This window comes from Mercenaria mercenaria, chromosome 4 (genome assembly GCF_021730395.1).
Source record: "Mercenaria mercenaria strain notata chromosome 4, MADL_Memer_1, whole genome shotgun sequence".
Lineage (NCBI taxonomy): Eukaryota > Metazoa > Mollusca > Bivalvia > Venerida > Veneridae > Mercenaria > Mercenaria mercenaria.
The window spans coordinates 42,209,798-42,223,699 of NC_069364.1; the positions used below are offsets into that span (position 1 = coordinate 42,209,798).

General features: G+C 35.4%; 1 protein-coding gene across 4 annotated transcripts in view; it reads right to left on the reverse strand.

Moving 5' to 3' along the window:
• Nucleotides 1–13,902, reverse strand: part of LOC123551545 (BLOC-1-related complex subunit 5-like) — a 256,821-nt gene that overhangs the window by 234,081 nt on the left and 8,838 nt on the right. For 3 of the 4 annotated variants that reach the window (XM_045340558.2, XM_045340559.2, XM_045340557.2), the window contains exons 4-5: nucleotides 12,925–13,145; nucleotides 6,841–9,549 (exon numbers count right to left, since the gene is read on the reverse strand). In XM_045340558.2, the coding sequence (XP_045196493.1) occupies nucleotides 9,325–9,549; nucleotides 12,925–13,145 (446 nt within the window). In that variant the 3' untranslated portion in view covers nucleotides 6,841–9,324. Of the gene's footprint in view, nucleotides 1–6,840; nucleotides 9,550–12,924; nucleotides 13,146–13,902 lie in introns of those variants that run through there. The other variant, XR_008370575.1, reaches the window with a different exon arrangement.

Here is a 13,902-nt window from a genome sequence, read left to right on the forward strand (position 1 = left end):
GACATAGGGTATATAATTATCATACGTGATTATTTTTGAAGTTTCAGACAGTTGAGCAGATGGACAAATGTTGAAGACATAGGGTATATAATTATCATACGTGATTATTTTCAAGTTTCAGACAGTTGAGCAGATGGACAAATGTTGAAGACATAGGGTATATAATTATCACATGATTATTTTCAAGTTTCAGACAGTTGAGCAGATGGACAAATGTTGAAGACATTGGGTATATAATTATCACATGATATTTTCAAGTTTCAGACAGTACAGATGGACAATGTAGACATGGTAATAATTACATACGTATTTCAATCAGACAGTTGAGCAGAGGACAAAGTTGGGTATATAATTATCAACTTGATTATTTTCAAGTTTCAGACAGTTGAGCAGATGGACAAATGTTGAAGACATTGGGTATATAATTATCACATGATTATTTTCAAGTTTCAGACAGTTGAGCAGATGGACAAATGTTGAAGACATTGGGTATATAATTATCACATGATTATTTTCAAGTTTCAGCATTGAGCAATGCAGGAAACATAATATGACACATGTTGTTTTTGTTCAGGCATGACTGGACCATAAAGTATGGAGAGGTTCTATGAAAGTTTTCTGCGATTTGGGCATCATAAAGGGTGTGGAGGAGGTTCTTGATGATTATGCAGATGTCTTGGAATGAAGAGCTAGTTCAACAGATTTCTTTTCGTTTGCAAAATTTGTAATATGATAGAATGATGCATATTGTCTCAATATTTGAAGTGAATATTTTACATAATCTGTCTGGGTTAAGCCACAAAGTTAAGCTGTTGTTGCTTAGAATTTCCTTATTGTGTTCAAAATACATAAACAGAAAGGACTTTTCTACCAATTTATGTAAGGACATTTTCAAAATTTGATTTTGAGATCACTTTTTTTTTATTGTATTACACTCAGCAGCCAGTTTGCTAGATATTTTATTCTGTTATGTACATGCTGTTCATTATTTTATTAGATATTTCTGCTCTATTAACACTGCAGGTATGCACCGTTCAGTGCAGCTATGTTTTACAATAGGATTATAGCCATATTGGAAACGGTCGTAGAAATGATTTCTTTCAACTTGAATCATTATCAACATAATCATCATTATCATCATTCTCACAATTTGAAGCATTATTACTAGGGATGGCAACGAATAGCAATTTTGGCATTCGAATATTCGGTCATCAAATGATCAACAAATCAACTCAAAATCTTATGAATTTATCGTACCCTTAGCAGCGATCTGCATTAATTCTACTTTCGGTTGCACCTGAAGTAATTCAGACATTGACGAATTAAGACTGACTAATTGTTCTCATCGCTTGTTCATCTTTTTGAAGATAAAATATTTGTTATTTGCCTTCATTTACATATAACTGATATAGGTTTTACTTATTTTTACATGGATGTAGCCCCACCCCCCCCTTGAAGTAAGGTCCTCTCCACACATATTACACGTAGCTGACTTCCTATCGGATGATCGTGTGGAATACTTTAAAAAGACAGGCGGCATTGCTTGCATTTTGACAATAGATTCACGTAATAGCATGAACAATGTTTTCAATAAACAAGGTGTAAAACTAAGACTGGGGGGTGGGGGAGTCTAATAAAAGATATATTTCGTTTAACTTTACCCTTTGTCTGAATATTTAGTAGATTCTACTATTTTTTTCCATATGAAATGCATTTATTATCAAGAGGATGATCGTTTTATATAATAATAATTTTCATCACATTTGACTTGTTTTCAACACTTTTCAGCATTTTCCTTTTCTCAAATACATCTTGAACTGACTTTGATTAAAATCCGAGTCATTAGTTCAAGTGCTTTCTGATGATTTTTAATTACATGCGGTTCACACCTACCGAAAACAAGGCTCTTTGTAACGGATTTACATCAATTGGGGACCAATAAAATTTCTAAAGTTAAGCAATTAGTGGTACTTACTACAGGGTACGATGTCATAACCATAGTGATGTACAATCTCTGCACGCTACTGTACAAAGTGACACGTCTGACAGCGACAGAAGCCATTTTCGCGCGTATTTACTATGAAAGCGAATTTTGGTAAATTAGATAAATGAACATACTGGTTCTTTCATTTGGTTTTTAGCTCACCTGTCACAAAGTCCGTCGTCCGTGCGTGTGTGCGTAAACTTTTGCTTGTGACCACTCTAGAGGTCACATTTTTCATGGGATCTTTAGGAAAATTGGTCAGAATGTTCATCTTGATGATATCTAGGCCAACTTCAAAGCTTGGTCACGTGCGGTCAAAAACTAGGTCAGTAGGTCTAAAAATAGAAAAACCTTGTGACGTTCTAGAGGCCATATTTTTCATGAGATCTTCATGAAAATTCGTCAGAACGTTCATCTTGATGATATCTAGGTCAGGTTCGAAACTTGGTCACGTGCCATGAATAACTAGGTCAGTAGGTCTAAAAATAGAAAAACCTTGTGACCTCTATTTTTCATGGGATCTGTATGAAAATTGGTCAGAATGTTCACCATGATGATATCTAGGTCAAGTTCGAAACTAGGCCAGTGCGGTCAATAACTAGGTCAGTAGGTCTAAAAATAGAAAAACCTTGTGACCTCTCTTGAGGCCATATTTTTCATGAGATCTTCATGAAAATTGGTGAGAATGTTCACCTTGATGATATCTAGGTCAAGATCAAAAGTGTGTCACGTGCCTTCAAAAACTAGGTCATTAGGTCAAATAATAGAAAAACCTTGTGACCTCTCTAGAGGTCATATTTTTCAATGGATCTTCATGAAAATTGGTCAGAATTTTTATCTTGATGATATCTAGGTCAAGTTCAAAACTAGGTCACATGTGCTCAAAAACTAGGTCACTATGTCAAATAATAGAAAAAACGACGTCATACTCAGTTCAAAACTTGGTCATGTGAGGACAGGTGAGCAATTCAGGACCATCATGGTCCTCTTGTTATTATTTATTTCTTTTGATCTTATATTTTTTCTGAATATTTGAATAGTGAAACAGTATTTCCATGCGTAATAGTTTTAAAGCATAATTTAATTATGTGTACTAGACTAAGTGTCAAATAAATCCCAAGTATTCTGTCCTAGATAATGTTTTAAAATAATCTGGACCTATTTTGATTTTGAATCTAGTTGTTGTACAAATTAACCCTTAGCCTGCTGCAGGCGAATTTAACAGCCTTTGCAAACAGCTTGGAACCAGATCAGACGCCGATTAAATCGGCGTCTGATCAGGTTCCAAGCTGTTTGCTACTCTGACAATATTTCTTCCAATTTTGGAGCAAATTGAATGAACTTTACAATTTTAGCAGACGACATTTCCAGCAGACGACAATTTATCTAGCATGCTAAAGGTTAAGATGTCACAGATATTTTAAATGTTCATGGTTGTTATAGTTTTTAAATCTGTCTGAAGTTTGTTGCCTGGTGGCCTTATACAGTAGTTTTTCAGAGTTTAATAACAAGTTCAAGGCAATCTGAAAGACAGCTTTATCCCATGCCGCTTTATGGATAGTGAAAGGGCTGATGGTATTGACCCAAGTTTCATGAAAATCCAAGGGGTTTAGGAGATACAGAGCGGACACAAAATGAAAGGCTCAAACCTTTGACCTCGAGTTGTGACCTTGACCTTGAGCCAACATGGCTGACTCATATGAGGTCTGCACATCGTCTTGATGAGGTGTTCGTTTGACCAAAGTTTCATGAAAATCCTTCAAGGGGTTTAAGTTATATGGAGCGGACATAATTGTTACGGAAGGACAGACAAAGACCATTCCTATAACCCCCACCACTTGTGGCGGGGTATTAAAAACTTTATTTGTACACCTAAATAATGAAAATAATTGGGAGTTAAGACACTGATGATAGTACTTCCAGGGTTGGCAATCTGGTAGCACTCCCAGTGGAAACAGTCTTCCTGTTTTCATTTGCTAATTTCTAGTTTTCTTGACACAGATTTGTAGATTTAAAAGTTGTCCAACTTCATAGCTTATCCTAAAATGATTAAGTTCATGCAGACACATTTTCACTGTATTTGATATTTGTTTAACAGTTTTCCTATATAGCATCTGACAATTTTTTCATCAGAACATAACTATAGAGTTGAACTAAACGGGTAACATTTTATTTTATACTGGAGCATCATTTATATTCAATAAGGACAAAGTTTCATACATTTCATGGTTCTGTAAATCCAAACAAACCAAAAAAAATTCCCATTCATGTTTTTAGTTCAAATAGTTGCGCAGTATCTTGGCTGCAAAATCACATATATGTCAATACAAATGTAATAATTTATAACTATTGTCTGTTATAAATATTACTGCAGTATAATCATGGTGCCTTGAGCAATTATTGTTGAAGCTCACTTTGTGGATGGACATTACTGGTATATAAATGATATTACTTCTGAAAAATTATATATCTATTTTAAGCTTACCTGAGCATGAAATGCTCATGGTGAGCTGTTGTGATCACGGTGTCCGTGGTGCATGCTTGCATGCATCTATCCGTCAGGACGTCCATTGTCAACAATTTCTTAAAACGACATCTCCAAAAGCACTGAACAGATTTTGATGAAAATTAGCCAAGAGGGTGGTCCTCTACCAAAGTTAATCTTTAAAACGATATCTCCTCCTATACCACTGGTCCGCTTTTGAAATAATTTCACATAAATGGTCCTTATATAACTTTCTACTAAGATCGTTCAAATTATTCTGATTTGCGGAAAAAACGTGGCTGCCAGGTGACATGGTCATTTTTTCCCTATATGTATATAATGGAAACTTTAAAATCTTCTGGTGTGAAACTGCTGGCCCGATTTTAAAATAATTTTATTCAAATTGCCATTGTGTGATCTTCTACCAAGATTGTTCAAATTATTTTGATTTGTCAAAAACATGGCCGCCAGATAGGTCACTTTTCCCATCATGTATATAGTAGAAACTTAAAAAATCTTCTAGTATGAAATTGCTGGCCCGATTTTAAAATAATTTCACACAAATTGTCCTTGTGGACCTTCTGCCAAGATTGTTCGCATTATTTTGATTTGTCATAAAACATGGCCACCAGGGAGAGTTGTCAATTTTTCCCTGTATGTATATATTGGAAACTTTAAAAATGTTCTTGTCAGAAACAGCAGGCCCTATTTTAAACCAATATTACACAAAATGTTTCTTGGATATTTGGCACATGATATCGGGGTTTGACTGTCTACCATAATTGTTTAAATCATTGCCCTAGAAAAATGCCATGCCCATGTATGTGACATGTATATAATATAGGCTAATTTAAAAGAAACTTTGAATATCTTCTTTTCTGTATCCATAATAGCTAGAGCCTTGATATTTATATAAACCTAACTCTGTACTTGTACCGTTATGTTATACAAACACACTGAAGCCTTTTTCACAGGTGAGCGCTTTAGGGTCAATGAACCTCTTATTATTATTGTTAAGATATTGTTGTTATTTTGTTACAAATGTATCGTGAATTTGAAATTGTGATGTTGATCTGTGCAATGGTTGATAATAAAAAGCTGGAATTAATTTTTGTTACTTTTGCAGTGATATCATATTTGGTATGCGGTTATGCAATGAGGATCAGATTCAGTGGATCTACTTTTTATTTTGGTCAAGTTTGTAAGTTTTTAGCAGAGGTATTGCCCTTACATGTATAATATTTCATGTGTTCAACACTTTTTGAAATAGCATCTTTCTATCTTATTTTACGTCAGTAAAAGGGAAGCAACTCTAAACTACACTCTGTAAGGGTACGGATATAAAGCCCGGCCTACATATAGAAAGTAGAGGGAAATGGCAGAAATGTTCAAGTAGTTTCTTATTTAGGTTGGAGTACAAAGTTTGAGACAATAATAATTACAATGAAAGGTACTGTATTCATAAGTACCTCATTTACTGATTCTCTAATGCCCCTTGTACTTCATAATTTTACACACTGTTTTAAAACACAAATGTTTTATGCTGGTAGTGCTCTTGTTACATGCTTAATATTGCTCTCTCCTGATCAAAACCAAACTTTAATGACAAAGATATCCATTTACTACAAATAAGATAAAGAAGAGCTGTCGGAGAACAGCAACTCTGGACTATTCAAAAGCTTTGTCCCTAAAAAGGGCTTAACTTTTTGAAAAAGTAAAAGTTCTGGAACCTGTGCATTGAATGTCAGATCATCTCCGTGTACAAGTGTGTGAAATTTCAAAACATACCCTATGGTGATTCCTGAGACACTAGCTTACAACTTAATTTGGATGCAGATGCGGACAAAAGAGGCGAGTGCAATAGCTCTACTTATTCTTTGAATGGTCAACCTAAATATAGAAGAATCTTGTACTTTTACCACATAATCTTTGTAACATCATGATGGTGCATGTGACGTTGCACAGGTACCTTTTTTAAAACCATTGAAAAGACATGAAATATGAAAAAAATGTTTACATGTTCCATCAAATTGCCTTTCATGTATGAACACAAGAAACAATTGCATCAATCGTTCATCTTACACAGAACTGAATTAATGTCTGAATTTTTTTTTTCACAAACTGAAAAATAAAACATATTTCACAATATTGCACAAAAATAAAATTCAATACCAAATGTTTGAATTCTCAAATAAAAAGGCCAAATGGGTCCGAGCATGAAGTGCACGGGACTGAGCTGCTATTCTTCAAGTTCATGACACATCAAAATGATGTCACTTGCCCTGATATGAAAATGATGTGAATATAATAAAATATAGATGCTTTATGTTGTAACTTAACTGACTATGTAAATTAGAAAACTAACACAGTCTTGTAAAAACATTTTTAATGAGTTTAAAAATGAGTATATAATCAAGATTTTATTATAAACTTTTGTTTGACAAAAAATACCTCCAAAAAAACAACTCCTGATACTTCTTTCTGTATCTTGTATTCTAATATCCTTTTCTCTGTAAAACATCCTTACGCTAGAATGACGTCACGTTTTTTCTCTGTTAAAACACTCTTACGCTAGAATGACGTCACGTTAACATGCGGTGACGTCAATGTTTTTGTTGCGACCAAGAAAGAGCGCTACCAATTTTTTATCTAGTGTTTTAGATTAAGGGCATATTAGAATCAAAATATTTTAAAGCAAGGCCGTGTTTTAACACTATTTATACACTCGGGCGGAAATAATTTCACAAGGGCGCATATTATTACACCCGACGTATAACTGCCCATCATGCATAAATAGTGTTAAAACACTCTTTTGCTATAAATTATTTCTTAAATCAACTGAAAAAATTAGCAAATTGATTCATTATACAAAAAACAGTAGTGGTGTCAACAAAGTATCACACATGCTCTCTGAAAATGCTTGATATAATAATACTGTAAAGTAAAAAAGGCTCATGACTCAAGAAAAAATATTCAGATATCAAAGTTCCAAAAATACGGGTATGTTCACTTAGCTTCAATGGTTTATACCAACATTCTTTTAAACTAGATGTAAACTGTAGGAGAATTTGAGCAAATGAGGTACTAATGTAGTTGTAATAGTGAAATGGTCCAAAAAGGGGGCATAACTCGAGAGAAAATAATTAATAATAAAATTGCAACAATATGTACATGTTGATAATGTATATCAAGTTTCGTTTGAATTGGATGGAAACTGTAGGTAGAGTTGAGCTAACAAGATAGACCAACAGTTCAAACACAATATGCCTCTTTGGTCTTTCGACAAAGAGGGGCATAAAAATCTATCCATCTACTGCACCATTAAAATTCCGATACATTGATTATTAATTCAAACAAATCATACATGGAAGATAAATGAAATACAAATGGATCAGGTTACATCTTGATTGCAAATACATGAACAAAATTTCTTTTACATGTTTGTCAAAATGGTGCAAATTATAATATATATCATAATGTATCACTCAGAGTCAACAAATTGAACACAGTGGACACTGAATTACCCATTAATCAATTTTACACATATCACAATATCTATTTATATATCACAAAATGAACATATCAAGTAATTATAATAATAACTAACACATAAATGGCACAATAATTTCAAACAATTTTTTTTTTTGTAAGAATGAGGAATATTTCTTCATCCCATTGTTAACATGACTAAAATTCTTCAAGAAAAGAGCTCGTAGAACACAAAATTCCCCCCTTGATGCATTCAGTAACTGCACAAGGAACAGAAATTATTTGGTCACTGTGCACTAGACATCTGACTTACTGATCTCAAATCAATAATTATGGGTCATTTACCAGTCATAAGTGACCTCTGTATCAAATGTGATCTTAAACCAAAGCATTCTCTAGTTATTTGGCAAAAACAGTTCTACTGTTCTGCGTTAATGTGACCTTAACCTTTGACCAACTGACCTCAAAATCAATAGGGATCATCTGGTGGTCATGATCAACCTCCCTATCAACTTTCATGATCCTAGGCCCAAGCGTTCCTTGAGTTCTCAGCCAGAAACCGTTTCACCGTTCAGGGTCACTGTGACCTTGACCTCAAAATCAAAAGGGGTCATCTGCTGGTCATGACCTATCTCCCTATCAACTTTCATGATCCTAGGCCCAATCGTTCTTAAGTTATCATCCGGAAACCGATTGGTCTACATACTGACCGACAGGCATCTGCAAAACAATATATAACCCTCAAAATAAATAAATCTATAAGATCCTTTGGAAGCATTAAATGCAGCCAACCAAAATAACAGCAGACTCAGTTTGACTGGTGGGTCTTTGGAAAGAGCAACATCCCTCATGACCCAAAACACCAGCTTCAGCAAAATTCCACTATAAAAGAATGTTGGATGAACCCAATGATTCCAAAGAACCAGAAATAACAACACAAAGTCACATCACATATGGTACTTTGAAATCATTTAATTTTTGGAGGCATGATCAAACACACAACAGCCAAATGGCTATTTTGGGGGATATGACTTCTTGGACTTTGATCTTTAAACATGAAATGAATATACTTTTCTGCTTTGTTAGAATTAAATATTGTGGATTGACTTGTGAAGTCCAGGAAAATTAGTACCTCGCAAAAATTAATGACTTAACAGTATATGGAAAAATTTTCCCCTTTTACTGTCGAGAAATACCCCAGCTTGCCCTTGCATTATTTTGAAGCTGACAGCCATCTCGGACAACCCTGATCAGTCATCAAATGTAGATAACAGTAAGCAGTGCGACAAAATAGTCATCTGTTTTTTACAACTTCAAGTCATCAGTTTTCTACAAATTTAATTCATTACGGCTCCATGCAGTTTATTCATCTGTGCTGCATATCTTTCATTTGAAAAGGTTCCAGCTGTTCTCCAGGTGGCAACATTTTATTCAGTGCCTCCATTTTGGGTATTATATCATTCATGGTATCTCTTACACGATTTAATACTAGCACGGTTTCTGAAGTCCGCTGAAACTGTTCAGCATATTTGGCGTACTTTTTCTGTTTTTCAGTCATGGTATTCATCAACTTCTGAATTATACAATCAATCTGAAAAAAAGATAACAATCAAACAAATATGTCTAATCTATAAGAAAGACCTTGTAAGGCTTGTGGACAAAAAAAAACAAAACTTTTTTCTCAATAATGAGACTGCATTTCTGAAATGATACAAGTAACATTTTTGTGCACATAAATATGCAAGGACAGCACGCATGGAATAAAATCTATACTATATTACCCATAAAGCAATTTGATCAATGGCTACACACTGGTAACAGTTTGAAATGTTCTTGCAGGTGGAATGCAAGAAGCAAGAAAATGCATTACCTTCTCATCCATATATAAATACTTTAAAGATTACACACTGCAGCAGTGCAGCTTCACTGAGGCACACAAAGACAGCTGCCTTGGTGCTTTTTCCCCCTGAGAAATAGTTAAACAAGACAAGAGGACCATGATGGTCCTGAATCGCTCACCTCTTCCCACATGACCCAGTTTTGAGTATGACATCGTTTTTTCTATTATTTGACATAGTGACCTAGTTTTTGAGCTCATGTGACCCAGTTTTGAACTTGACCTAGATATTATCAAGATAAGAATTCTGACCAATTTTCATGAAGATCCATTGAAAAATATGGTCTCTAGGTTTTTCTATTATTTGACCTATTGACCTAGTTTTCGAAGGTACGTGACCCTGTTTTGAATTTTATCTAGATATCATCAAGGTGAACATTCTCACTAACTTCCATGAAGATCTCATGAAAAATATGGCCTCTAGAGAGGTCACAAGGTTTTTCTATTTTTATACCTACTGGCCAAGTTTTTGACCGCACATGACCCAGTTTCGAAACTGACCTAGATATCATCAAGGTGAACATTCAGATCAATTTACATAAAGATCCATTGAAAAATATGGCCTCTAGAGAGGTCAAAAGATTTTGATAATTTAAGACCTACTGATCTAGTTTTTGACCGCAGCTGACTCAGTTTCAAACTTGACCTAGATATCATCAAGATGAACATTCAGACCAACTTTCATACAGATCCCATGAAAAGTATGGCCTCTAGAGAGGTCACAAGGTTTTTTATTATTTGACCTACTGACCTAGTTTTTTATGGCACGTGACCCAGTTTCAAACTTGACCTAGATATCATCAAGGTGAACATTCTGACCAATTTTTATGGAGATCCATTCACAAGTATGGCCTCTAGAGAGGTCACAAGGTTTTTCTATTTTTAGACCTACTGACCTAGTTTTTGACCGCACATGACCCTGTTTCGAACTTGATCTAGATATCATCAAGATAAACATTCAGACCAATTTTCATACAGATCCAATGAAAAATATGGCCTTTAGAGAGGTCACAAGGTTTTTCTATTATTTAACCTACTGACCTAGTTTTTGATGGCACGTGACCCACTTTCGAACTTGACCTAGATATCATCAAGGTGAACGTTCTGACCAATTTTTATGAAGATGTCATGAAATATATGGCCTCTAGTGCGGTCACAAGGTTTTTCTATTTTTAGAGCTACTGACCTAGTTTTTGACAGCACGTGACCCAGTTTCGAACTTGACCTAGATATCATCAAGATGAACATTCAGACCAACTTTCATACAGATCCCATGAAAAATATGGCCTTTAGAGAGGTCACAAGGTTTTTCTATTATTTGACCTACTGACCTAGTTTTTGAAAGCACGTGACCCACTTTAGAACTTGACCTAGATATCATCAAGGTGAACGTTCTGACCAATTTTCATGAAGATGTCGTGAAATGTATGGCCTCTAGAGAGGTAACAAGGTTTTTCTATTTTTAGACCTGCTGACCTAGATTTTGACAGCACGTGACCCAGTTTCGAACTTGACCTAGATATCATCAAGATGAACATTCAGACCAACTTTCATACAGATCCCATGAAAAATATGGCCTTTAGAGAGGTCACAAGGTTTTTCTATTATTTGACCTACTGACCTAGTTTTTGACGGCACGTGACCGAGATTCGATCTTGACCTAGATATCATCAAGGTGAACGTTCTGACCAATTTTCATGAAGATCTCATGAAATATATGGCCTCTAGAGAGGTCACAAGGTTTTTCTATTTTTAGACCTACTGACCTAGTTTTTAATGGCACGTGACCCAGTTTCGAACTTGACCTAGATATCATCAAGATGAACATTCTGACCAACTTTCATAAAGATCCCATGAAAAATGTGACCTCTAGATTGGTCACAAGGTTTTTCTATTTTTAGACCTACTGACCTAGTTTTTGACCACACGTGACCCAGTTTCGAACTTGTCCTAGATATCATCAAGATGAACATTCTGACCAACTTTCATGAAGATCCCATGAAAAATGTGACCTCTAGAGTGGTCACAAGGTTTTTCTATTTTTAGACCTACTGACCTAGTTTTTGACCGCACGTGACCCAGTTTCGAACTTGACCTAGATATCATCAAGATGAACATTCTGACCAATTTTCATAAAGATCCCATGAAAAATGTGACCTCTAGAGTGGTCACAAGCAAAAGTTTACGGACGCACGGACAACGGACGACGGACACTGCGCGATCACAAAAGCTCACCTTGTCACTTTGTGACAGGTGAGCTAAAAAACAGAAGTTTTGTTGAAGCAAACCTGCCAACTCCTGTAAAGGGTCAGCTTCCATGGTTTTCTTGTTTCAAGTGTTTTAGCAGAAAGAATGCAAGAAATGGTTTCCCAATTCACTTATGTCTTTCATTCATGTACATAAAATTCATCAATATGGCCAATTATTATGCTCTCAGATAACTGTTTCAAGGGATTTTTTGTGGAAAGAATGCAGGAAGTGGAAAAACTAGAGTATGCTTAACTATGTAGTGCAGTTTGGTCAAAGGCTATCTACTCTAAGAGTTCTCGGAGACAGAATGCAAGAAGCACTAAAATGCAATATGCTTACCTCATTCATTCATATACATCACTTTGGTTTAATGCTAAATTCATAGATAAATATTTCAAAGGTTTTTGCCGATAAATGTGTATGGAGACTGCAAGATGCGGGATTTATTGAAATTGCATATGTTGTATTTGTTTGATTTTATAGGTTTTAAGTAACTTAGACACTTACTTTTGGTCATATGGTAACTTTCTACGCTTTGACAGTAATTGAATGTGCCCCTCTGAACATTAGGTCAGGCACAGGCAGGCATGTGGTTAGAACCACCAACCTTCCCTACCCCAGCCAGATCGTTCTATATCAAAAGCGAGGCTTCAAACCGACTGGAGTGGCGCAAATAATTCAAAGTCAACAACCTCAACCACTTGACCATGGGGGTACCTACCCCCTGTATTCATACATTTTGGCTGAAGGCTGCATTCCCGGAAAACTACTTGAAGTGTTCTTATAGAAAAAATGCAAAGGAAAATGTTAAATGCTCACCTCTTTTATTCGTATACATAAAGCATTTTGATCGAAAGCTACACTCTCCGACAACTGTTTCAGGTGTTCTTGGTATCTCAGACACAGGAATAACAGATTCTTTGGGTCCAATTTCTCCAGTAGATCTAAATCCCTGGAACTGGTGGGTAAGTTGAGGGAGCCCCGCATAATTGGATAGAATGCTGGAATGGTACTCAGCCTTGTCAGCTCAGGATCTGGATCTAGTGGGATGTAAGACAGGGAGTGAATGTTATGATAAATAAGAGGTGTTTGTAAAACATAAATCATGCCTCTTATGACAGTCTACTGTAAGTACTGTAAAAAAAGAAATTTTCGCAAGGATTTAATTTTCGCTACATCTAGCGAAAATTAATCCTCGCATAAATATTCACAATTAGTATACATGTAATTCTAATTCAAGTAGGATACTATTTTTACAATTTCGCAAATATTAAAACTTCTGAACATATTCAAAATTTCAAATTTGCGAAATTCTGACCCAGCTAAAATATGTGCTTTTACAGTAACTGGGAACGTAATTTCCGGCCTCGTGTTTCCTGTGACATTCACCTTTGAGCTACTGAACCCAAAGACAAATGACTTCTGGCAATCATCCTATTCAGGGTTGAAATCAAACTGTTCCGTAGGACAAGCTGCTAAGAATTTACACTTGTCCTGCTGCAATCTGTACTCTGGAATTCACTAAGGAAAAAAACACTTTTATTAAATGCCTACTTGAAAGCATGGTAAAACAAGAGGACCATGATGGTCCTGAATCGCTCACCTATCCCCACATGACCCAGTGTTGAACTGAGTATGACGTCGTTATTTCTATTATTGACACAGTGACCTAGTTTTTGAGCACATGTGACCTAGATATCACTGAGATAAAAAATTCTGACCAATTTTCATGAAGATCCATTGAAAAATATGGCCTCTAGAGAGGTCACAAGGTTTTTCTATTATTTGACCTAATAA